We start from the raw sequence: 26,949 nt of genomic DNA on the forward strand, positions 1-26,949 counted from the left end.
AGATAGATATCTTCCTTTTCATTTTTCCAGCAAACACAGAACGTCTCATTCATTCACATGTCTAGTCCAGGTTTTCCTCTGCTGAATGCGGGTAGTGAACTGGGAATAATCTGTGGTGACTTATGAGATGCTTTTTGAAAAGGAGACACTTCAAATAATGTTAAAAGCACTAGTCGGAATGATTTTTATTACAAGTAACAGATTTAAACTCAAACCTTGAATTTTTTTTTTATCATGCCTCAATTTATCTTATTTTAATCCACTTAAAATATTATATAATAAAAATTCATGTGTTTACAACTTTGCCTCCCACCTAATAAAGTTATTTAGATTTCTGAAGGATCATGTGACACTGAAGACTGGAGTAATGATGCTGAAAATTCAGCTTTGACATCACAGACATAAATTAGAGTTTAAAATATATTTGAATAGAAAAACATTAATTTAAATTGTAATAGTATTTCACAATATACTATATTTTTGAACAAATAAATGTAGCTTTGGTGAGCATCTTTCAAAACAATATATAGAAAATGAACATTCACGTATGTATTCATGTTTATAAAACGATTAGTTCATGTCCTTGATTCTGATTGGTCAATAGCTGTGTTTCATTCACAGTAACACACAGTTATGACCACTTCATCCAACGGTTCTGTGTATCACTACACAACACCCTTAGCAACCACTCTTAGCAACATAAACATGTTTGTTCTCATTGATATTGTTCATTGAAGCTTATTGTATTATGTAGAATATTATATTGTGAGAAAGAGATCGAGTGAGTGAGTTTATTACCTGCATTCAGTCAGTCCTATGTTCATAATAAAAAATCTGTTTAAATGTCCGATGTATTATCTTGTCCTTTTAACAGTTAAGGGGTTTTCCCATGACTGACAGCGCTAGTCAAAGCATTTGTCAGGTGCGTCTTGTTCCGTGTTCACAACAATTCAGTCTTTTCAATGTAAAAGTCTTCGCTACTGACTAACACACTCATAAAGACAGTCTTTGCTGCCATCTAATGGTGTAATAATGTAACTTCTGTTGCTGTTCACGATCAGGGACTATTTTTTCCGGCGGAAGGAGGCTTTTAGTGATTTTACTTTATGAAAGTTGCATTGATACATATTTTTTGGCTTTAATATTTGTATATTGTGTGGTAACCATTTTATAAAGAAATAAGGTACTGAAAGCTAGTGCCTAACAACGCCCTTCAGCCGTGACTTATTCAAGATACAGCACAGCCTCGTACCTTATTGCTTACATATAAAGCGTGTTTTAAAAGTTTAATTTTGAAAAGTCTAAAGGACAAAAACATGGCAATTTACATGGCTTCTCCAAAATAAAACATATGCATTGAGATGGTAAAACAACTTTTGGGCCAATTACTCCATGAAAACTCAGAGATGACAAATCGAACAGGAATTAAATTACCACATGACTGTGGTGTTTGTCAAACAACAGTAGGTAATTTGTCCATGAATTTCTCCTGGGTGGTGAGAGAGAGAGAGAAAAAACACTGACATTTCCCATTCACAAGGCAATAAAATCGCAGACTAGCACCTATTAATGCTGAAATTGCATCATGACGACATGTAAAACAATTACTCTCCAAATAGGGCTATTGAGAGTCATTCCTGTTACAATGCCAACCACTATCCTGCGCTATATGATTGTATTATGGGATCATGGGACAATCGTTTCTATACTTCAGTCCAATAAACAAAAAAAAACAAAAAAACCCAGAAAACAAGTCAGCACACCACGGCTCCAAAAATACAAAAATTTAATAACGGACTTTCACAACGGTAACATTTCGAGCACGCAGGCTCTTCATATTTCAGTCCAATCAATCATAATAATTTAGTGGTGGCATTCCTTCTCTATTTCTATGTGCAATCCAACAACCTCTCTGGAATAGCCTGTGAAAAGGCAATTATCTATCATCCATGATTCGGCTCGATACCGGTCCTGATTAATGTGTAATTGGAGTCAATGATAATTCTTTAGCAACATTTAATCACACTTCAGCTCCAAAAGAGCTGCCAGTAAGCAGAGTCAGACATACACAAATTGCTCTCAAATACACAAACCTTTTCTGCTTGTGAGCAGTCCAAACTTTTCTTTATTGGCATCTAACAAGCTTCCTATCAGGCAGGCATCTCATGTGGGTGTGAGGGAAGCCTCTTCATTCACATTTTCATTACCATTTCCTTATCTGCTACTTTCTTTGTGTTTACTGAAAGAAGCGTAGCAGCATCTCTCCAGACTGCTGGGTTTCACTGTAGCGTCTGCAGGATGAGTGCTATATGAGCTCATTTCTGATTTGAGGTTGGGCGCTGCATCCCCTTCCTCCGGCTGCATTATTTCACTGTCAGAGGTGTGAAAGCAGAGACGAGGGCACACGGCTCCTCCGAGCTCAGACTCCTTTCATGGTTTATTGTCACTCAGCGGCATCATGCCACCACTGTGTCTGAGACCTGTGTAACTCTGCCAGCCACTTTCAGCAGACGCCACCGGCCTGAGAGATGCTTTAATCAAAAACAACTTTAAAATGGCCTCTGACAGTGTTCCTATAGGTGACTCAGGCCCTGTTTACACCTGGTATTAAGATGTGTTTTGGGTGATTGAATCACAAGTAGACGAGGCAGACACATATCCATTTACACTTGGTGTTTTAATCCATCAATTTTGTCCGCTTTCGACCATTCTGTCCCGATTTCTTCGAGGGGAGGGTCTATGGGTTGAGTAAATGTGTTGTTTTTTTTTCTTCATTTTTTGATCGAACAAAATAAGCTCACGCAAAATACATATGAATGTATGACTGGAGACATGACCGGAGACGAGAGCAGCCGAAAGAACATTGAGAGAACATTGTCTTTAGAAAAAACAACAACAAAAAACACTTCAGTCGACAGTTTAAATCCCATCTGGCTAGTGCGCTTCCCCATAATGTCTTTTTGTGGTTGTTCGAACTAGGGATGGGCGATATACCAGTAAAAATTCTCTAATCGGTTGCAATATACCGGTTAAAATTCTCCCCAAGATTTTTCTTCCTGCGATAATAAGGATAAAGCCTAGTTGATGACGTATTTCTGTTTGCGACCCATTCAAAGCTCACATGCAGAGCGAAAACAACTATCATAATGGAGACATAATTAATCGTGAAGTTTTATTCAGTGTTAACAATGAGATTATGTGGTTTTATAATCAATGAACACTGCTTTTATCATTTATTACAAGATGGACAAAATTTGTCTCTAAAAAAGTCATTCGGTTTAACCAAATTTTCGGTTATACCGAATGACGATATTGTCAAACAATGCTAACAGGCTGATATCAAGAGGACAATCAAACATTTTATATTTAATACAAGTTTTTTAAATATTACAACAATGTCCGTGTTTTGTAGCGGTTGAACCGAATCACCTGATGTTTCGGGACATGCGTGAAAGTAAAAACATGAATTTTTCAATTAGTTAAGAGAGAGTTAGTTACTTTGCTTCATGACCATGTGGTCCTGTGCAGATGTCTGAATGATGTTGCATCCTGTCACATGATATTGACCGCATGACTTGATCCAAAATGGTCCCTTTATATTGGTTACTCCGAATAACATGAATGAAATTCATTTTTCCGGACATTCTTTATCATAACAAAGCAACAACTTCTACACATAATTTTAATACCATTTTGCACTATGTTGATATATGATGTTATAAAATCATGCCAGAATAAAAAAAAAAAAAATGCTATTAAAAGATATTTTAATCACAAATGACGGTTTTGAACGGTTAAACCGAATTACCTTTTGACACTTCAAAATCTTAAAAAATACCTTTATATGTAGCAAAATATAATTAATTAATAAATAATTTTGAATTCAGTAAAAGAGATCTAGTTGTACTACATTACATATTTTGTATGTCATATCTTTGTTTTTTTTAATTATTATTAAGGCCTTTGAACAGAAAAATGACACATCATTGACCCATTCACATTTACATAACTTGTCATTTGAATTATTAATTATTATTGTGTGATGTTTTTCAGTTCAGTTTCACTATTCAAACATTATCTGCACTTTTACAGAAGAAAAGTATATTTGCATCTTTTCCATTTCTGCAAGGGCTGGTGTTTGGGTTTTTACTTTTTTTTTTTTTTAATTCTTTAATCTAATTGGTATATTATATGAGCCTATTTGATGATGGATACGTTTTACTTTAGATCAATGATTGTGTTTCTGAGGCTCTCAAGACTGCATACAGCTATCACTTGTAGCCAAAAACAGTGGTGAATGGTACTATATTTATGTCATCATTGATATCGTTATAGCAATATATATCAGAAGATATTGTGATGTAGTTTAAAGTCCAAACTGTACCCAAATCGTGGAAAGTACCTGGACTGGATTCTCTGTGTCTCTGCTTTAGCAGTGACAACAGACTAATTTATTTAAGAATGAAGGAGGGAGTGGATGAAGACAAATGTGGGCAGAGGCCTTGGGCTAGAACAGGCTCACCCCACAGATGCCCCAATTGACTGATGATGGCTCTCAATAATTAACTTCATAAAGGGGCCCTACCAGCCAGCAGGTGTATTAAAACCAGGCCACATAAACGGCCTTTATCGAATTAGCCAAGCCTACGTCATTTTTCATTTGACTCCTCAGAGCCAAACCACATTGATTCAAAATAGACATGTCCATCCGGCAAGAATATGAGAAAAGGGCAGCGGCTCGAACCCTACTGTGAGTGACAGGGCAAAGACGTATTTCTCAATCTTGTCACCACCTCCTTATTACATTTGTCTAACACATCATTTACTACCTGTGGAGAGGAGTACATGGAACAATGGCAAACAGCTGAATAAAGGAGAAGGAAAAAAGCTATCTAACATGATTAGAAATAATAATAGCAAATCACAAACACATTACCAGTACAATTCAGCTCAGAATAAATCTGATATCTCATTCTTTTCAGGAGAGCATATGCCTAGAATTCAGAGCCCAAAAAGCTCGAAAATGGCTTCCTTGGAGTTTTTAAGTTTTGCTAAAGCCCTTTTTAAGCAAATCAGTCCACTCAGCAACTTTGTAAAGCTATTTTCTAGTCATGCTACAACAGCTCCTATCTACTTGAATGAAGAAAGCCAGAAACTGCCCTTTTTTTTTTTTTTTTTTGCATAGCTTTAGTTTCAATAACATATCAAATCAACAATAAGATCTGACAAAAATGTATTGCTCAAATCAGGACAAAAAAAATAATAATAATAATAATAATAATGAATTACATAAAAATACAAAAATATATATTACAGTATATTAAGATTATATTCATTCTAATAAAAATACTATCATTAATAATAATAATAATAATACATTATAGTTATTCTTATTTCGACCATAATAATTGAGCCAAGCTCATGTTTTAATATACCAAATCACCTAAAATCAGACAAAAATAATTTTATTAATTAGCTCACATCAGGGTTAAAATGTAAACATATAATTCAAACACTTAAATAAATACAAAATGTATTATAGTATAATATTATATTCATGCTAATTCTCAATTCTCTTAATAATAACAACAACAACAATAATAAACTATTCCTATCATAATTATCAAATCCCCAAAGATCCCACAAAAATGTTTCATGAATTAGCTTATAGGGTTAAAAATGTAATAAAATTGCAAATAAATAATTGAAAAGGTTATGTACATAATAATAATAGTAATAATAATAAATTATTCTTCTTTGTATCATAATTATTTGACAAGATCTAACATTTTTTTAATTAATTAATGTCAGCAAAAAGAAAATTAAATAAATATAAAATTATTATTATTATTGTTATTTTTAAATGCCTATTTTGCTCAAATTGTAATGACCTAAATCTGTACTTTTTTCAAAAATTCTGTTAGGGTTATGTTAGGTTTCAATGTGTTTTGGTTTCATTTTCATTATTTTTCCCTGTTCCTGTTTTGCCAGAGTTCTCATTCTCATTGTTAGTTGCTATGGTTTCTAATTAGTGCACACCTGTTTCTTGTCTCTTTGATTACCACTCTTCTATGTATATAAGCCTATGTATATAAGCCCTCTGTTTCTTCTGTTCAGTGTTCCAAGGTAAAGTTAGCGACATTAGTTCTCTGTGATAATAAAGTATATTGAGTTTCTTGTTCAAGGGATAGTTCACCCAAAAATGAAAATTTGATGTTTATCTGCTTACCCCAATGATGTGGAGGGCAGCTGGTGTTTTAGAGGTAAAAAATTATATAAATACTGTTTGGTTTTTTGCACAAACCGATCGTTTCATGTCTTAGGACATCAATGTGTCGTCACGAGCCGCCGGGTTTAATTTGGACTTGTCTGTCGTGTTTTTTTTTTACTCTTATAGATTGAATTCCCATTGACATGCATTATACGACTGACAGACGGCAACGATTGGAGTTAAAAATCATCATTTGTGTTCTACTGAATAAACAAAGTCACCCACATCTTGGATGCCTTGGGGGTAAGCAGATAAACATCAAATTTTCATTTTTGGGTGAACTATCCCTTTAAGTCTGCGTCACGCATCTCCTGTCATTTGGGTTTAGCAATGCTCAATTATTTCAAGTTCTGAGACAAGTGACTTTTTCAAACAAGAAAACAATCAGTTTTACTCATCTAAAGTACAAGTACTTTGAAAAGCCTGTGGCAAGTGTAATTTGGTGCACTAAATCTGCCAGAACATGCAGGAGTTTGGGAGTTAAGTCCCTTGACAAAAGAAAAGAGATTTACATATGGTGGAGCAAAAACACAGCACATGTCTGCTACCACCGTCATCTCACAAACACCACAGCCCTGTTGCTTGTACAGAGGAAAGTAATCGTCTTCCTGTGAGCACTTCCTTTATTGTCTGGTTTCTTGCTGGTGGTACTCGGGACAGGATGATTCTAGCGTGGAAGCCGTTTTATGTGCCGAGCGCGATGGGAGCCTGAATAGCTCGTAATGGGTGGAAACATCAAAGATTTCAAATAATGAATGATGAAAAATTCAGCAAGGTAGAGGAGGATGCAAGGACAAAGCGATGAGAGGTAGACGCAATATCTTATTTCCAACCTGCTACTTTCATCTGCAGTGGCAACAGAAAGCACTTCTCACCAATGGGGTAATTATCGCCATCATGAAAGTTTCATGCTGTCTAAAGGGGAAGCCAGTGTGGAACAATAAGAGTGACTTTCAAAGGCCCGTGCGTCACTGTCCTCCCCTGCTTTGGCATTCACCTCTGGACCTCTATGCTTTAACAACTTTCTGCCTTTGTGTGGCTCACAGAGAAGAAAAAAGACCAAAAAAAAAAAACTAAGGGAGATGGGGAAGGAGAAGCCGTAACCACACAGAAGAGGAGTTAAAAAAAAACTGTGGACCATTTGGATTGCGGAACAGTTATCCTTCAGAACTCGGCTGCGATAGGAATCACACAGGGAAGCGTCGCCCGTCCACATGGCTGCTTATTTCATGCTACATTAACAGACCAAAGGGACATTTCTGAGGCCAAGGAAAAACTGAAACTATAGAAAACACAGAGCTCAAGAAACAATAATGCTGCAATACTGCACAGCGACATGTGATGAAGTTAATAAAAATCTCTTTTCTTTAGGAAATATTCAACGGGCTATCAAACAGGGAGTTGGATTAATATATTGAATACATAGCTCAACAATTCATAAGCTGATTACAAGAAAACAAAGATCTGCAGGGCAAAGGAAATGAGCATTTGCAATGAAGCCGTACTGGAATAAATATGACCGCCTGAAGCTGCTTTCACTGAGTGGTGCCTCTGCTTTCTACATCTCAATGAGATGCATTTTCATACTGGAATTCGAAATGGACAGCTTGAAATGAATGAAAAGTTGCTGTGGCCACAAAGCGTATTTGGACACTCAAGTCACACACGTAAAAATGCACAAACGTGATTACACTGGATACAAAATATCAAATCAGACAGCATTTATTTGAAAGAGACATGATACTATATCACTTTATATCAGGTTTCAAATGATAAAACAGAAATATTGTTCACAATGTTGTGCTATTCAGACTCGAGTTGTGGCTTACACAGTAGGCTTTGAGAATTGAGATTACTTCAGATCCTGCAACAAATATGATGACATGCTCTAGGACTTGTGTTTATAACAAATAATAAATAATAACAAATATAACATGTTTAAATTCAGTATTGTTCAAAAGTTTGTGGTCAGAAAAAAAACTGTAATATTGTAGAATATTATTACGGTTTAAAATTTCAATATATTGTAAATGTGATTTATTCTTGTGATGCAAAGCTGAATTTTCAGCATCATTACTCCAAATCCTTCAGAAATCACTGAAAACAACTGTGCTGCTTAATATTAATTTTAAGAATTAATTAATTCTTTCAAAAAAAAAAAAAAGTAACACTTTACAATAAGGTCTCATTTGTTAACATTAGTGCATTAGCTAACTTTAACAATGAACAATAAATAAATAAATAAATTTTTACAGCATTTATTAACCTTAATGTTAATGGTTAAAATTTTAATGTTCATGTTAGTTCACAGCGCATTACCTAATGTTAACAGATAGAACTTAAGATTTTAATAATGCCTTAGTAAATGTTGAAATTAACATACATAACAACTGAGGTATTTTTAGAAGTATTTTTCATTGTTAGATCATGTAGTTAACTATTGTTAACAGATGAAACCTTACTGTAAAGTATTACCCACATATCTTACTATCCCCAAACTTTTGAATGGTACTGTATATTATCTGCTCTGTACCACCACAGCAATGCAAACCATGCCAATTTGAGTCCATCTGTAGGGTTTAGATACTCTATTTGTCAATTATGCACATACACAGGTCAGAGTTCACCAGCTAGAACTTTGGTACATAGTCAACCACAGAAAATCTATGGACATGCTTTCATTTCCATTTTCCTCCCACATTTGATCATGCATATGAATGAAGATGAAGGAAGCGCAAAGTCTAGTGAGACAGTACCTTGAGTTATGCATGTCCATTGGTAATGTGAAGGACTTACATTTAGTAAAAATCACATTGGTTACAAGTGATTACAAAAATAGCTAAGAAAAGCAAAGTCCTTGTTTGAGAGAATAGATCCAGCATAATTTGTTTTTCAGATGGAGGAGGGATGCTGATAAACTGTAAACGAACAGAGGTAAGCCTGCTGTATTTATACCTCTTGTCATTGGTTGAGTTGATTAACTGAATGCTCTCCATTTGTGCTAATTAGGTTAATTATCTGGACCTGCTCCTCCCAAACTTTGTTAAAGGGTTAGTTTATCCAAAAATTAAGCGCCAGCATTAGTTCAGGCAGGCCTCATAGTCAAGCTCCGCTATCAGCTGATTCTCAAATTCCAACCCCACCCATATCAGCTGATCCAATTTCTATGGACTCCATTGGCAACTCTAAAATAAGGCGCATTACTTAAATGCAGCTCCCGTCTCTCTGCCTGCTTGGCTGCTTCCACTGCACGCTGCTTGCAACCCACCTCCTCCCCAGCTCCTCCTTAATCTTGTGTATAACTTAATCAGTGTCATTCTGTTGTCATTGATGCATGTTCTCAATAGGGGGATTTTCTGCTGCTCTCCCAGTTAAAAAAATGGAGGTTGTCCCCAGAAGCTGCTGATGTTCCCAGTCTTGGCTTTCATGGAGCTCATGAAAGGACGAGGAATTTAGAACAGAGCCATACCGCCAAATTGTAACTTTAGCAAATATGCCAATAAAAAATTTACTAAATTTTGTCTCTTGTAATTTTTGACTTAAGTGACTGAAATAAAAATTCTGTCATTAATTACTCACCCTCAAACAAAATAAGGACTTTATTCAACAATATCTAGTGATGGGCAATTTCAAAACACTGCTTCATGAAGCTTCGAAGCTTAACGAATCTTTTGGTTTGAATCAGTGGTTCGAAGCGTGTATCAAACTGCCAAAGTCACGTGATTTCAGTAAACGATACAAAATTTCAATGGTTCGCATGACTTTGGCAGTTTGAACCAAGTCCCTAACCACTGATTCGAAACAAAAGATTTGTAAAGTTTTGAAGCTTCATTCAGCAGTGTTTTGAAATCGCCCATCACTAGATATTGTTGAATAAAGTCGCTATTTGTTTTTTTGCATTAAGGTAGAACCACTGTAGTCACATGAACTGTTTTAAATATGTCTTTAGTAGCTTTCATGGCATTGAAAGTGTTAATTATCTTGCTGTCAATGGAGGCTTCACTGAGCCATTGGATTTTATTCAAAAATATCTTAATTTGTGTTCCGAAGATGAACGAAGGTCTTACGAGTGTGGAACGATATGAGGGTGAGTAATTAATGACAGAATTTTCATTTTAGGGTGAACTAAGCCTTTAATAAAACATCATTTAGACATTTTTTCTTTTACTTATACTATTATAATACTTTTATAGGCCACTGTATATTTTGGTGTTCTACATCATCTGTGCCATTTTGATTAATCAAAACATCTGATGGTACAGGAAGCAGCAGTTATGACAGAAATAGTCTGATTAAGCTAGCTGACTTCTCAGAATCTCTAGAGCAGAATGTCAGAAATGTTGTCCATGCTTGTATCATTATTATTATTAATGTAACAATCTTGTTATTTTGGGAACCTCTTGACTTAGAAATTGCCAGTGGTCAGTGGTCTAGTTTATATATCCATACTGAGCATAATTATACAAGTTTTGACAAATTCATCTAAACAAACAACTCCTTCACTTATTCTGAAGGGCATTAGTTAGCTACAAAGCAGCATTTATCAGTTCTGTGATGGAAACATCTTATGAGACTCACAAATAGATTTATGTTGCGGCATGTTCATCCATGTTAATATTGAGTCAGGGCCGTAGATCACAGCACATAGATAAACTTTGATCCTACAAGGGCAGTTAATGTAATGACCATGCCAGTCAAGTGCTTATGAAGTACAGCCCAATTTCCCAAAGTCCATCCTGGGGATTTTGCCCAGTAACACATAGTGCCAGTTTAAATGGCTAAGCTGATTGCATTGCTTCAGCCGCTGCCACAGAACAATTAAGGATGTGACATCACATGCAATAGTGCGCTAATGGGCTTGGCTGGATGTATGATTGCTTGATATTACTCTATCGTCCTCAGGGCTGGGTGAGCTTCTGGGTTCGAGTCTGGATGCCGAAGACACCAGCTGGGCCACGTATAGGGTCAAAGCAGTAGCGCTGTCTGGGAAGATCGCCAGAAACCCAAAGGTACAGATTCCCTCAGCTGCATATATGCGGCAGTGAACATTGTCAGCAGTGGCATATTGATTTTATGTATGCGCCCTGCTTTCTGTCATGATGCAATATTCTGTCAAAGCACTGGCAGGAGAGCACCGGTCCAATTATTGAGCTGGCATGTTGCCAAGCCACCTTAACTACATCTACGAAGAGCCCATATATCCACCTTCCAACATGCCTTTCAACCAAATACACAATTTTACTTCAGAACAGCACAGGATATATGCACAAACTACGTGTTTTCTTGATTTCCTTGTTCCCGGTTCTTCACTGTTCACTTGTCACTTTAAAGCAAATCAGTTCACTGAGTGGTCATTGCCGTTATGTCCCTGCAGCAATTTCCAGACATACAATTACACTTGAGTGGGAAAGTACTGAAATGTATGTAATTGTTTCTTGAAATTACTTTGAACAAAATCCAATAACAATGGTGTCATAAATTGTGCTTCTTAAAGGGATGGTTCACCCAAAAATGAAAATTCTATCATCATTTACTCACCCTCATGTTGTTCCAAACCAATAAGGCTTTTGTTCATTTTTTAAACAGAAATATGGGTTTTGAAAGGTCAATGGGCCCATCAACTGTTTGGTTACCGATATTCTTCAAAATATCTTCTTCTGTGTTTAACAGAAGAAAGAAACTCATACAGGCTTGGAACAACTTGATGGTGAATAACCTCAGCTAGACACAAATAAATAAATAAATAAACCCACAGCTTAGATTGAAATGTTATTATTAAATCTGATTCTAAATCATTGTATTACTTGCAGCTTTATGACAGTCAATCACTGTTTTGCGAATACCATTCAAATAAAATAAAATGCAAATAAAAACAAAATTCTCTGTGACTTCTCTTATAATAGAGTGTGAGCTGTGAGTTTACCTGTAGGTAGCAATAAAGACTCTAGGGGGCTTTTTGCCCAAAGGTCTTCAGACATGCAACATTTATGAAAATGGGTTGGAAAATATGGCCTGGGTCCTAGGTGAATTTAATGGGCATGACAGATTAGCATTTATACAACAAATGCAATTTGGTCCTATGCTTTTCTGACTAGACATGAGTTATTGGTTGTCCACATCTGACTGATATTAATTCCAGGTGTAAATGGAATCACAGAACCACAACCACAGTTCTGCAGCTCACTTTTGAGTGTTTTTATTAAAAATAAAACTGCCTGAACATCGTTCTAACAAATCAATCCAAGCCTGAAGACAAATGGAATGAATGCAAGTCATTACTACCCCAGGTCTATTTCTAAATTTAACTACGTTAGCCTGTTTACTTTTCAATTACACCTTCTGCCGAAATCAAATGCAATTCTCAAATGGGCCCACCGCTGTATGTGCGGAGTGAAAGGTGAGTCATTAGATGTGTCTCAGTGGTGGAGTTTTTATTTGGGTCTCGTCGAAATGAAAGACACTTGACTGATAACGGCGAAACGGATCAGCCTCGTCGATTTCAGCCTGGGTGAGCTGCTAATTAGAAAAAGGCAATGAAGAACTACCGTAGCAAGATTAAAGAAGGGCCGGGAACAGGCATTAATTGCACTTCTGTGACAAGGCAGTGGGAGAAAAACACTCAAAGAAAGCTGTGCACAGTATCCACGTCTTCTGCATCACTGGCTGAAGTGTCTCTCTGTTTTCTCCAACATTTTCCAGTGTGGGCTGCCGTAAATGGAGGCCCAGAGGGATTAAGCTTGAACAGTGAATGTAATTACATCTCTTACAACGCACCACGTGAACCCAAAGCCATAGGGACCTGTGCTGGGTCACCCAGAACTTTCCTAATGAACAGGCTTTCAGGTTTAAAGATTAGACAAGCAATTAAGCTCTACTTACACTCTGTTGCTGGGAATGATCTTGTAGCCGTCCCTGAACCATGTCACCTGTGGCCGCGGGAAGCAACTGACCACTGGGGAGTTGAGGATGGCGGCCCGGCCCTGTGTCACTGTCTTTCTTTGGTCATTGTCAATAAAGTCGCCCATATCTGCGAGAAAAAAGTCAGGGATGTTATTACAACCAAGGGAGAATGTTTTACCCACCCAAAAAGCAACCCTGATGATACATTCAGTACAACAGAGGCTTTTGGTACAAACTGCAGAGGTGTTCAATCAGAAACATTTATTCAAACATTTATTCATAGAGCACAGCACAGCAAGATTGCATCACCATCCAGAACAAAAGAACGTCTAGCACATTGTGCTTTGACTTTGGTGATATAATTCCAGTGGTGCCGTTTTCACATTGATTTGAAGTGTTCTTAAATACAACTGTAGCCATTAAGTGGTATTTCTAAACTGGCTAACATACAAATCACTTACTGTCAAACTACAGTTTGAACGTTGCATCACCTAATTAATATTCATAAACCAAAGCCATTTTTCCACCGAAATTACCCAGAACAATTTGTCCCAGAAACGTTATTTTTCCCCAGACCTGTTGCTGTCTGCATTTCCATCACAATCTAAAGTACCGTGAAGATTGAGTCTGGTGACGAAGGACTGCATGTGACTTTCCAGTTCCCGCTGGATTTCATCCTCAGCATATAAGCTTAACAAAGCCTGAAACTTGTTGTCGGTCCATTGGTCATATTTTTTTAACTCCATTGAATAGCAAACAACTCTTACTGCACGCACTGCAAAAGACTTTTAAAAATGGTGGTTGAAATAAAATGTGGCGTAGAGTCAACCAATCAAATCTCAAATGATCAGCATGTTCAGTGCCCAAGCCCCACCCCTGAAAGTTCCTGAATTTTGAAAAAGTACTACCTAGCGAGCATGGACTTTCTGAGGGGGAAATTTTTACCCGAAACATCCTGGTTCCTGAGGTCGAAACACACCAAGTACCAGCCCAAAGGACTTTGGTGAAGAAATAACAAACTTCACTAAATAACAAGCAATCTTGTCTGCTGGATTGATTTGGGAAAATAAAGAAATATGATCTTAAATGAATGATTTCTCATTTAATCACTGTGATAACTCCATCCTGGCCGAATGTTTCTCTGAGTGAAAATGTTGGAAGAATCTGTAACAGTCAGTCTGGGTCACTGTGTACCTTTAAAGCATGTTATAAACGCTACAGTTCAACACCTAGTTGGCTTTTCTACCACAGCATCTTCCTCTTTAAGTGTAAATGCTGCCTTATTCAAAGCATAACTGGGAACCTGTGAATAGTATCACTTAGGTCTTCACATGAGAGTGCAAGAAAGAGGATTTTTTTTTTCATGCATTTACAAAGAAGTTTTCAAGTTTCAAAAAGTATGCAAAAGCACCATAAATGTATCATTTACACTACAGTATGTATGTATGGAGAGGACCTCTAGTGAATTGTTTTGATGTTCAATATACTACCATTCAATATTTTTGCATTAATGCAATGATCAAAAAGTGACGGTAAGGCCGTGTGTCCACCTAAGCGTTTTTAGCCAGCTAAAACGCTAGGCGCTCTGCTGAAAACGCCTGTCTGTGAGCGCTTGAGAGCGCTTCTGCAGCGCAGCGTTTTTTTTCCGTTGAGACACTTTGTTGCTATGATACGGAATATCCGCGGCACTGTTACTTATACAGTAACTAATTTTGCAGGTAATTTGATTCAGCCTTAAAATGTTGACACAATGTGAAATTACTTTGCTATGTATGTTCGGAGACCAGCCATATTAATTTCCCATCCATTTTGTTTCTGTTTGTTGATGTTGTTGTACAGCAAGAATGTGACAGTTGGTCGGAGTTGTATTTGTCCCGCCCCTCCTCCACTCTGATTGGATGGCTATCTAAAAAGTGACAGTGATGAGCGCAGCGTTTTACTCAAAGTTGAACATTCTTCAACTCGAGGCGACGAGTAAAAAACGCCCAGCTCTCAGCACTTGAGCGTAAAAAAGACGCTCAGTGCCTCGTTACGCTCTCGACGTTTAAAAAACGCGGCGTTCCCATTGAAAACAACTGAAAAAGTACGCTAGCAGCTGGAAAAAAACGCTCTGGTGGACACACAGCCTAAAGAATGTTACAAACGATTTCCATTTCAAATAAGTGAAATGTTTACCACGGTTTCCACAATAATATCTTTATTCAACACAGATAATAATAAATGTTTTTTGAGCAGCAAATCAGCATATTAGAATGATTTGTCATGTAAAGTAATTTTTGCAGGAAATTCAGATTTGCCATTACAGGAATTAATGACATTTTAAAATATATTCTAATAGAAAAAGAGTTATTTTAAATTGTAATAATATTTCCCAATATTACTTTTTTTTTTTTACTGTAGTTTTGATAAAATAATAATGCAGTTTTGGTGAGCATAGGAGACTTTCAAACATAAAAAATTCCTACCGACCCCAAACCTTTCAACAGTAGTGTAGGTTTTACCACACAAACTCACATGCCACTTGTATCTCGGCTCTTCTCTGGAGCAGAGCGCCCATCCTGTTTCTCACCACACACTGGTAAACACCCATATTGGAGCGCCGGAGAGAGGAGATGGTGTACCTAAGAGAAAGAAAAACAGAATCAACAACTTTAATTCGCATCCCAGAATGGAAAAAAAAAACATCAAAAACAACAGTTCTCTGCTATTTGCCAACAAATTCAAGGATTTTCAACACAAATGTGTTCCCATTTAGAGGGGTTGGGTTTAAAAGGTTTACCCTTGCAGTCACGACTATCCTTTTTTCCGCCAGCTCGCACATTAGTGTGAAGAGAGCACATGGAACTCCTCTCCATGCCCAGCTATGATGACGAATATCAGGTTTCAGCCAAAAGGCCACTTCGACTAAAAGCAGAGGTGGTGAACGCTTTGGCATTAAAATCTGTTGGCATTTCCGAATACGCTGAATATATGACTAATGCACTGTTGCTCACTACTTAGTCAAATCTGTTTATGTCTCTGAAAATGCCACCCGGCGGGTTTGTGCATCTCGGTGGTGGTTTCCGTCGATCTTAGAAACTCAATAGCAATACCGTGGCAGCTCTGAACGTGCTGTTTAGGTGATGAAAGATAATGAGAAAAGCAATACCAATTAGAGCAAACCAGCTCTGTAGATGGACAAAATGCAGAAACACTTGACACGAGGAGGTGTGAAGATGTGAAACACCTACTTTAGCAGGTATACGACTCCTAAATGGTGGATAAATCAAAACATCTAATGTAAAAGTTGACATTAACTATGAATCAGGTGTCAGCAGTACACTTCAGGTAACGAATGAAAGCATTATTCGTCCCTGAAGAGAGCTGGGCAGTGCTGCAGACTCTTCTATTAAGACAGAAGGAACCCATAGGGCCAATTCTTCAGCAGATTTAACACTCCACACGTCTAAGGAAATGCTGAATGCTACAGAGGCTGTACGCTGATTAAAAAAAGGTCAGGCTAAGAGGCTATCATTATTGAGAAATTAAACACATAGCATTGAGAGAACTCAACTAGGAAATTATATGGTTGATTAAATGTACTACAGCATAAACTAGAGAAAGAAAAAAAAGTAATTAAAAATGATTTGAATGCACTTCACTTCTAGTAATTTCATTTCTTGATTAAAGGAATGTTCCAGGTTCAATAAGAGTTAAGATCCATTGACAGCATCTGTCCCAGAAAATAATGTCGACTCGTTTCAACAAACAAATAGTGCATCTGCAGTTATCCGATTACAATGGAAGTCTATAGAGGAAGGTATTGCATTAAAATAAACATTAAAATTCCGCTTCAAAAGACTAACATGAGACCTGTAGACTGTACAATCACTTAATATCAGAACGTTCTTCTGTCATGATCATATAAATGTTCATGCAGCTAGAACAATACTCCCACTGCTAATAAGACAATTTAGGCAACTTTTGATTATTGGCATTTAGTTTTACTTTCTGACATTGTTTTGCCTGCATTCTAGTTCATTGTTTGTTACCATAGTTTCTAATTAGTCTCGCACCTGTTGCTTGTTCTGTTGATTGCATTCTCTATGTATTTAAACCCTTAGTTTTGTTTGGTGTTTGTTGTCGTCAGTGATTAAAGGGTTAGTTCACCCAGAAATTAAAATTCTGTCATTTATTACTTACCCTTATGTTGTTTCACACCTGTAAGACCTTCGTTAGTCTTTGGAACACAAATTAAGATATTTATGTTGAAATCCGACGGCTCCGTGAGACCTCCATAGGGAGCAATGTCACTTCCTCTGTCAAGATCCATTAATGTACTACAAACATATTTAAATCAGTTCATGAGTACAGTGGCTCAATATTAATATTATAAAGCGACGAGAATACTTTTGGTGCGGCAAAAAAACAAAATAACAACTTATTTAGTGATGACCGATTTCAAAACACTGCTTCAGGAAGATTCGGAGCGTAATGAATCAGTGTATCGAATCATGAATCGGATCAAGTGTCAAATTCGACACACAGATTCACAATGCTCCGAAGCTTCCTGAAGCAGTGTTTTGAAATTGGCCATCACTAAATAAGTTGTTATTTTGTTTTTTTGGCGCTCCAAAAATATTCTAATCGCTTTATAATATTAACATTGAACCACTGTACTCACATGAACCGATTTAAATATGTTTTTAGTACCTTTATGGATCTTGAGAGAGGAAGTGACATTGCTCCCTATGGAGGCCTCACTGAGCCATCGGATTTCAACTAAAATATCTTAATTTGTATTCTGAAGATTAACGAAGGTCTTACGGGTGTGAAATGACATGAGGGTGAGTAATAAATGACAGAATTTTCATTTTTGGGTCAACTAACCCTTTAACGTGTAGTTGCTTTGATAATTCCCCGTGTTTATTAAATTCTCTCCTATCCTGTGTTTTGCTCTTCTTCGAATTTAACTGCGAAATGTACATGTGACACCATGAAATCAAAATGGACAATTCTTATGGTTTTCTATGGACTGCTGGAGTGTTTATTATAAATGATTTATCGATTCTGTGCACATTATGAATTTTGAAAGGCATGATCACAAATGATCAGCAATTAGCAAATGACAACACTTTCTACAATCCAATCAAATCCTAATGGACAAAATCAAGTGCCACCCTACTTTTTTTTGTTCAGTAAGCCATTTCACTTAGATATACGCCATAATAGGGTAGAAAAGATGATTTTAAACAAACTTTTCTCATTTTACATGGCACATGAGTTCACTCTTTTGTTTAGATCATCACATTTATTTATTTAATTATTATTTCAATATTGAAAGTCTTGGACAAAGGTTAAACAATATCTATAACAGGCTTTTGAAATGTAGCGGTATCAAAAAATAACTTTTAACTTTTAAAAGTTTCCAAGACCTAATGTAAGCTTCATTTAAATGAAAGAAAAAGAAAACGTAAAATCTGTTAGTGTTAATGAAAATTAAAGAATGAAGCTTTCTATAGAAGAATGAAAGTAAGTGCTTTATACAGAAAACACAAGCTTCATAATTCAAGGTTAAATTATTCTAAATGACTATAGACTAATCTATAGAGCTTAAATTGTTTTGAACATTATTTTCAAGTATGCTAATTACTTGTTAGAAACAGCTGAAACATTTAACACTAATTTAAAAAAATGTAATTAAAAAGATTCGGATTATTTTTAAATATTCTAAAATTCTATAAATGTGAGTGTTCTTCAAATTCCAAGTTGTTTTCATTAAAAGCTACACATTATTTAAGTAATGAGAAAGATTCCTGAAATGGATCTATAAAAGACAGCAGCAGAATAAGAATACTGTTCTAAAGGTTAATGGTCATGTTTTGAACAACTTTAATATACCTGCCAAAGACAGTGAATAAATGTGCTGCTTGAACAGAAGAAAAGCTGCAGGGGAGATTAATATTAGACTTTTTGTCTCTCATATTAACCACAAGCCTCTGCTTTTCTCTCTCCTTGTAACCTTCAGACAGTTCTGAGCAGGACTTCATCTCCAGAAAGCCCTAAGATGAAAGCTGGCACTCACTTGTACTCAGGGGAGAAGGCTGTGATATCTGTGTTGTTGAGCATCCATTTGAACTCCAGAGGCCAGCTGCCCTCCGCAAGGCAGGTCATGACCAGACGGTTCCCTTCTAGGTGGATCTCTGGAGGTCCCGGTTCCGTTTTGAAGTAGGGGGCCACGTCACCTGCAGGCAGACATGAAAGAGGCACAGTTAGTAAAGGTGCCAGTTCAATGTAATGCTACCCTGACCCAACACAGGAACCATCAAAGATGAAGTCAATATGTAGGATCATCACTCCTTCCTCAATTTACAATAACCTGTTCCGTCAACATTGCGGAAATCCACGTTCGATAGAGATGCCTATTTATGCCCATTCCTCAGTGAGAGCAAACAAACCGAGGCAATCACGCAAAGGTTATCGCAATATGTTTCTACAAAGGCACAGAAATCCTTCATGGCAGCGCCGGAGAACCAAAGACAGCCAGCGCCAAACCTTTTAAATCCTCCATCTGCGGATTTCGCCACACTTCACAAGAGCAAGGCTCCAAGCTTTGATTTGAAATAAAAAAAGACAGGACACCTGGGTGCAGTGAATCTGACTTCTGTCAGTGGCGTTGCCGTGTTTCCCCTAAAGCTCAGACAAATCAATTGTGCCGTGCAATGGCTCTTTTATACAGTGTATAAACCATCTGAAATATGTAAGCGAGAGAACTACGGCTCAGCTGATACGCACTCACTGCAAAAAAAACAAAACAAAACAAAAACATTTTTACTGGAAAACAAGACAAAAACATTATATAAACATCAAAAAGATTTATTCGATAAGCAAAATGGTGTAATTTAATGCTTGTTTTTGAAAACACATATTGAATTAAGTGTGTTTTCTTACCCCAGTGGCAAAATGCTTTCTAATTTTAAGCAAAAACCTCAATATATATACACTAGTTTGATGTATGCATACAGTATATACAGTAAACACTATTTGTCACTGCAAAGAAATATAAACATAACATTTTCTGAAAATAAGTGTTATCTTATGGCAGTAAATTAAAACAGTGTCAGAGATGTTTAGATATTTTTCATGGTGAACAATACACAGATAGACTGCAATGTTTTTTGTTTTTTTTAATCATGACCTCTACGGATTCCTGTATTGGACGTTGCAAATGAATTTGTTAATGAATGAATTAATTATTGAAAATCCATTAAATTGCAATTTCTTTAAATTGATTATTTTGCATTTATATATCTACATCCAGACACATTTAGCTCATGTACAGGTTCCGGAATTGCTGTGTTTCAGCTAAACGGGCAAAATGTCAAGGGGTCACAAACCTGCTGTAGAGCACATGGTGGAGAATGTAGACAGATGCAGCGGAGCTGCTGTGGAGAATATCAATGAGGGCTTTAAAAATGGAATGTAAGGAGTGAAAGAAGGAGATGGAGTCCAAGGGCCAGTAAGACTCCAGGTGACAGCTGAGAGAGACATAGTGTCCTTGAGGTCAGAGCGATTGAGAAATATCTGAGAGTGACCGGTGTGGGCGAGGAAAGATGGGCATTGCTTTATGGGTGTTTTATGGGTTTACCATAGTCGTCTCTCCAGAATGGAGGACACAAAATGAAAGGACTATATGTGGAAGTAGATTTCCTCGTTTTTGGGTGCTGCAATGAAAATTTATGGATGGACATCTTGCCAATCACGTCTTATCCTAGAGCCCCTAGCTCATGGGTATTCGATTTAACTTTTACAAGGTCCAGCCTCTAAATTTTACTACTAGCAAAGGTAAGAACAGTCTGGGACTGTTTAAAGAGCCCTTCGCTGCATCCAAGATCAGGAGTAGAATCACTGAGTAGGTAGTAAATTTGATATAGTACATTTCAAATTTACTTCATGACAGTTAAAAAAGTATGCTCTCTATATAGCATAAATATGGTGTAGTATGAATGCAATTTGGATGTACTACATCCGCCACATTGTTACTGTCACATGACCTACCAGCGTCTAGTTACGTCACTTGCACTTCACTTCCATTTATAAATCCCCACCCGTGGCCTCATGAGGCCTCATTGAATGCTCACTTCAGAATCATGCCGGAAGTAGGATAGGTCATCCAGGGAATACTATGTATTTGGACATAGTACACTTACTTATGGCTTACTGTTTTTCTTCTATATAGTAGGAAAGTATTAAATTTCGGACGCAGCCCATATGTTGCACAGCTATGAAATTAACAGGGGCCTATTATGCATTTAAAGATACATGCATGAAAACAGAATGTCTTCCTTTCAAGTAGTTAGATATTTCAAGTATAGAGTAGTTAATATTTCAATTTACTGTACGTGTAAAAGTGTATTGAATTTGCTCATTATTGAAGGTCTAAATAAAACTGGCCTACATTCCTCACAAAACATTAAAATTCAGTTCAATAATACATCACAAAAACATTTTCTTCAGCTTGAGGTTTTGCCGCAATCAAGAGCTGTAGTAATTAAAGCAAACACTTTATGTTAATCATGGATAATCATTCTAAGATTAATCTCAGACTGTGCTACAACTTCTCATACTGACGTTCATCCTCCTCCTCCTTCTTCTCTGCCTCTTCAGTTGTACACCTCAGAGGGAAGTCATGCCTGCAAGCTGACACCTGCTCACCTCTAAGGCATTTAAATCTCCTAAATAGTGCACTGGGGGCCAAGTATTCCCACAAGAGTTAGGCAGCGCTGAAGGAAATGCCTCAATATTTGACATGAAGACATGAGGAGCTCTGATTCTCACAGACGATACATGGTGAACACCAGACTTCCTACAAAAGCTCAAAAACAGAACCCTGCTTGTGTTGTTCTTAACTTTTAATCGCTGTAAACATCAAAGGATGTGCCAGGCTTGACACGCCTCTTATTTCATTCCTCCAGCACTGACATAAAACCTGCAAAATGTTAGTAGCCTTATGGTTGGTTGTAAATATAAAAAAGCAATAAGAGTGGCAAAGACACTGCGCACCCAAGTTTAATCGTCCTCACCGGGGTGAGGAGCACCTTGTTAGAAAGTTTCTAGCTGTTAGTATCAATCCATTTTGTGTTTCACCTCTTTAGCTAGCAGCTCTCCTCTGCCAGCTTGATTCGGCTTTCATTCATTACACTTCTTATTCTTATTTGATGCTGGGAAAATGAAGGGGAAATGCATTTTTAAATTAATTTCAGACTCTGAGAGGGGCATATCAATTGCCCATACAAGTTTATTTATTTGCTAGTAGACCTAAATATCAGAAACATAAATAAACCTTATTTCATATATATATATATATATATATATATATATATATATATATATATATATATATATATATATATATATATATATGTGACCAGTCCAAAATTGGTGATTTTCGTTTTTTTTGCAGAATCTGTTAGTTGAGATCATGAAGAAGCATCTCCGTGTTTTAGATAGCAGTATTGGTTTTTCAGAGATTCTATCTCGCAGTAGGGGCGTGTCATTGTCTGTTTGTATTTCCATACTGGAATCGGATACGGCGGCTTTTTTTTCTTTTGTTATTGCCGCCGCCCTCCATATGCAGCGCCCTGGCTGGCTCTAGCTGATATCAAAATTTAATGAAGATGGACGCCGCAAAGAATATCGCAGACAAGCTGAACCGTGGCCGTTACACTGAAAATGTTTTGAAGTACAACATACGGCTGGATTCTTTAGCTGCAGAAAAAGAATGGCAGGACATGCGAATTATTGGACATTTAGAGGCAAACAGATGCATAGTGCAAACTTCGGAGATGGTTACATCCACAAAGAAGACCCCGACAAAGAGAAAGTGTGCCCAAACAACTTATTTCATTGGAGGCAACAAGATCTTTTCTGTTTCTTATGGGGTTAGTTTCCATAAACATCAAAGTTTGTCGTTTTGTGTTCATTCTAAGAACACGTAGGCTACACATTATCTCACGTGTCTATTGTTATTAGCTAGCTCAGGACTGTAGTTTTAATTGTAATCGTTAGCATCGTATCACTTGCCAAAAACCCCCATTACTATAATGGGCTTTTAGATGATAATGTTAGCATGTTAATTTGAATAACGCTTCAACTGCTTGAATTGACTGGTGTGAATGACTTGGCTCATGTAAACCTTACTGGAAAGGCACCATCAATGCTGAAAGGTATATCCAAGTTCTAGAACAACATATGCTCCCATCCAGATGTCGTCTCTTTTAGGGAAGACCTTGCATTTTCCAACATGACAATGCCAGACCACATACTGCATCATTACAACATCATGGCTGCGTAGAAGAAGGATCCGGGTACTGAAATGGCCAGCCTGCAGTCCAGATCTTTCACCCATAGAAAACATTTGGCGCATCATAAAGAGGAAGATGCAACAGTTTGCAGACTGTTATAAAAAGAAGAGGGGATGCCACACAGGGGTAAACATGGCCTTGTCCCAACTTTTTTGAGATGTGTTGATGCCATGAAATTTAAAATCAACTTATTTTTCCCTTAAAATTATACATTTTCTCAGTTTAAACATTTGATATGTCATCTATGTTGTATTCTGAATAAAATATTGAAATTTGAAACTTCCACATTATTGCATTCTGTTTTTATTCCCAATTTGTACAGTGTCCCAACTTTTTTTGAAATCGGGTTTGTTTATATGAAATTTGATATGTATATATATATATTTAATTTGCCTCATAAATCTGAAAGGGACATGTAGCACCAATGCGCTTCGGGCGACCCGAGTTCGAGTCCCGGCTCGTGGTCCTTTCTCGATCCCGTCCCCCTCTCTCCCACTTCGCTTCCTGTCTAGTAACTGTCCTATCATAATAAAGGCAAAAATAAATCTGAGAGGGCACGTGCCTCCTCGGTAATATATAACAGTTCACTCTTCTTACAAATAATAATGTGAACTGGTGAATTTGTATAGATTGTCTAAAAAACATTAATCATGTTTTTTTCCCCCTTAACATAAATGTTGCATTTTTATTATTATTGATGACTTCAGCTGTAATGTTACTTACATTTCAAAATGCAACAATTGCAGCTGTTATGCAAAATGTCACCTGGCGGTCATTTTGCAAACGACTTTGAAATTCGAGGCAATCTTGACTACCATCTGTACTATGCCGACATAATCTAATATCCACAATTCATAGCTTCCTACACAGCGTGACCAGACCATTGATAGAAGTTACACTGCAAATATGGTTTAAATATCATCACAATTCTGACATTCATGACTCCCGTTGCAATTCGGAGAACACACTAATATGCTATTGATGATTTTCCTTTATTTAAAAAGCTAAATATCAATATAAATATTAATTTTAAATACAGCATGTACAGTAGTGGGCAAAAGTAATGTGTGGGCTAGAAAAATTGACATCTTCACATTATGCTTGGAGTGTATTGTTTAGTTGGTGATAACGCAGTGAAACATGCCAAATTGTGTGGACATAATTTTGGCTAGGCTGTCATACATAAAAAATGATGAACTCATGCAAAAGCAAGACAGAACCAATGAAATATTAATAACTGATTATGTTGTAGTAAATGTATGCTTTTTCCTGAGAGATGTTTTTCTATGCCTTTTTTTATTTTATTTTTTTATTTAATTATTATTATTTTTTTATTTTTATTTTTTTGCATAGTAAAATAAAACCTGTAGCTGTAGTTAACTCCTTTTTTGCCAAATAATTTTGTTAGATAAATACCCTAACCAAGTTTTGTGTTTGGTTCTTCCCTCATATAAAATATTTTTCTCATATTTTAATGGTTCAATCAGGCTTGTAATTAAAATCATTCATTAAAAACAAATCCCCAAACCAATCCTCTCCAGACATCACTTTTGGCCAATACTGCATTTCTAAATCAAGAAAACATTGCTTTAATTTTTTTAAACTTTCAAGACAAGTAAACAATTAGTAATACAACTAAATAATTACAAGCAACACAAACAAATATATATATATATATATATATATATATATATATATATATATATATATATATATATATATATATATATATATATATATATTGTATCTTTATAAATATCTTTACTGCCACTTTTGACAATGTAATGCTTCCTTGCTGAATAAAATTATTTCTAATAATTAAAATAAATAAATAACGAACCCCAAACTTGAATAAGACTTTTCCACAACACCACACACCTTCAGCTTTGAGGTTTAGTTGTTGGACTGAGAAAAGAGGTCAATCTGTAATTTCATGTGATTTCTTAGAACACTTATTTCAGTCATAAGCATTTGGGACATTTTCTGCAAGCTATTCAATCCAAATGTAACTACCCACATTTGCATATCAAAATCGATTCAGTATTCTGCAGCTTGCACTATAATGACAATATATGCGCTCTCTCTCTAAAAGACTAGGGTTGTGAGTATTCATTTACATTTAAATATATGAAAATATACAAACAACAGAATTATTTAGATAAGTAAATGATGTCATTAAACTCAAAACCCTCAAAACTGCTGCTATGCTGCATTTAAAGGTACGGTAGTGAAAACAGCTCGTTTATTAGCAGGGCCTGAGAGAGGGTAACTAAATTACACCCTATGAATCCTCTACTAACATAAGTGGACTTTAAAGGACAAATAAAAATCTTGTAGGATGTGACCAATGTTCCCTCTAATTTTTTTTCTCGCTGAGCAATACTTTTCTCTGTTGAGCACACATTTTGGCCACCTGAGCAAAAAAATACTTTATATCAGACCTGTACAATGAACGTAAACGCACAAAAAAAAAAAAAAAAAATTATCATGCAACTGTAACATTTAACTTGAATGTGTTATTTCTATTTTATTTTACCCTTGATGTAATTTTATTAAGTAATATGTTTGAAAACAAGCAGTTCAGTCACTAAATTAAGCACATTTTAGGTTACTTGAGATTTTTCACATTGCTGTATTAACTGTACCAGTCTTTACCAAGAAATTCTATTAAAAAATAATTTCTTTCCTCCTGCAGGAAAGTTAAATTCTTTATAATAATATAATTATTGAGCAGTTACAATGATGGTTTGGGACAACCATAATGTGTTTTTGTACAGTCAATTATTAGCAACAGACAGTGTTAAACCATCAAAATTACATGTTTATTGCTTATGAATTTCCCAGATTTTATATACCAGGAGGTTAAGATTTTTCGTGGCAAGGAGCCCTAAGCAATCCCCTTGTGACTTGTAACGCTTACATTTTAATATAATAAAATATAATATTTAAGTATTTAAACTGATATACAGTATTATATCAGTTTAAATGCTTCCATTTGTTTTAATATATTATATAGTGACAACAAACTGAAGCATTTAAACAGATCTGATAGCTAAATATTTTTAAGAAAAGTGAACGTTAACTCTTTTATAGTTATCTAAACATCCCTGAAACCCACAGCACCACCACACATAAAAATCTATTTAAACTGAGGTATATCACTGATGTATTTTGAGTTTGCAAGCTACACCTGTGGTGGGTGTGTGAATGTAAATGTCTCAGAGTTTTGTTAGCATTCTGTGCCCATCATCCCTTATTTCCACCACTTTTCATTAAACATGAAGTTTTATTTCACATTTCTTTTCGTTTCGCGTTGCTTCTCGTATTGAGGTATTTAAGTCCGCAAACATTACAGTATTCTTACCGCGACTGATTTGGCTCAGGGCCAGCCAGCTCACACACGCTCAATCATTCTCTTTCTATGAAACCTGTAAA

The 26,949-nt window shown here is 36.3% G+C and overlaps 1 protein-coding gene across 4 annotated transcripts in view; it reads right to left on the reverse strand.

Moving 5' to 3' along the window:
* Window positions 1–26,949, reverse strand: part of sdk1a (sidekick cell adhesion molecule 1a) — a 349,997-nt gene that overhangs the window by 190,044 nt on the left and 133,004 nt on the right. For all 4 annotated transcript variants that reach the window (XM_067382425.1, XM_067382423.1, XM_067382422.1 and 1 more), the window contains exons 2-4: window positions 19,236–19,395; window positions 15,686–15,792; window positions 13,151–13,298 (exon numbers count right to left, since the gene is read on the reverse strand). In XM_067382425.1, coding sequence (XP_067238526.1) covers window positions 13,151–13,298; window positions 15,686–15,792; window positions 19,236–19,395 — 415 coding nt within the window. The remainder of the gene's footprint in view (window positions 1–13,150; window positions 13,299–15,685; window positions 15,793–19,235; window positions 19,396–26,949) is intronic.

This window comes from Chanodichthys erythropterus, chromosome 3, assembly GCF_024489055.1.
Source record: "Chanodichthys erythropterus isolate Z2021 chromosome 3, ASM2448905v1, whole genome shotgun sequence".
Taxonomy (NCBI): domain Eukaryota; kingdom Metazoa; phylum Chordata; class Actinopteri; order Cypriniformes; family Xenocyprididae; genus Chanodichthys; species Chanodichthys erythropterus.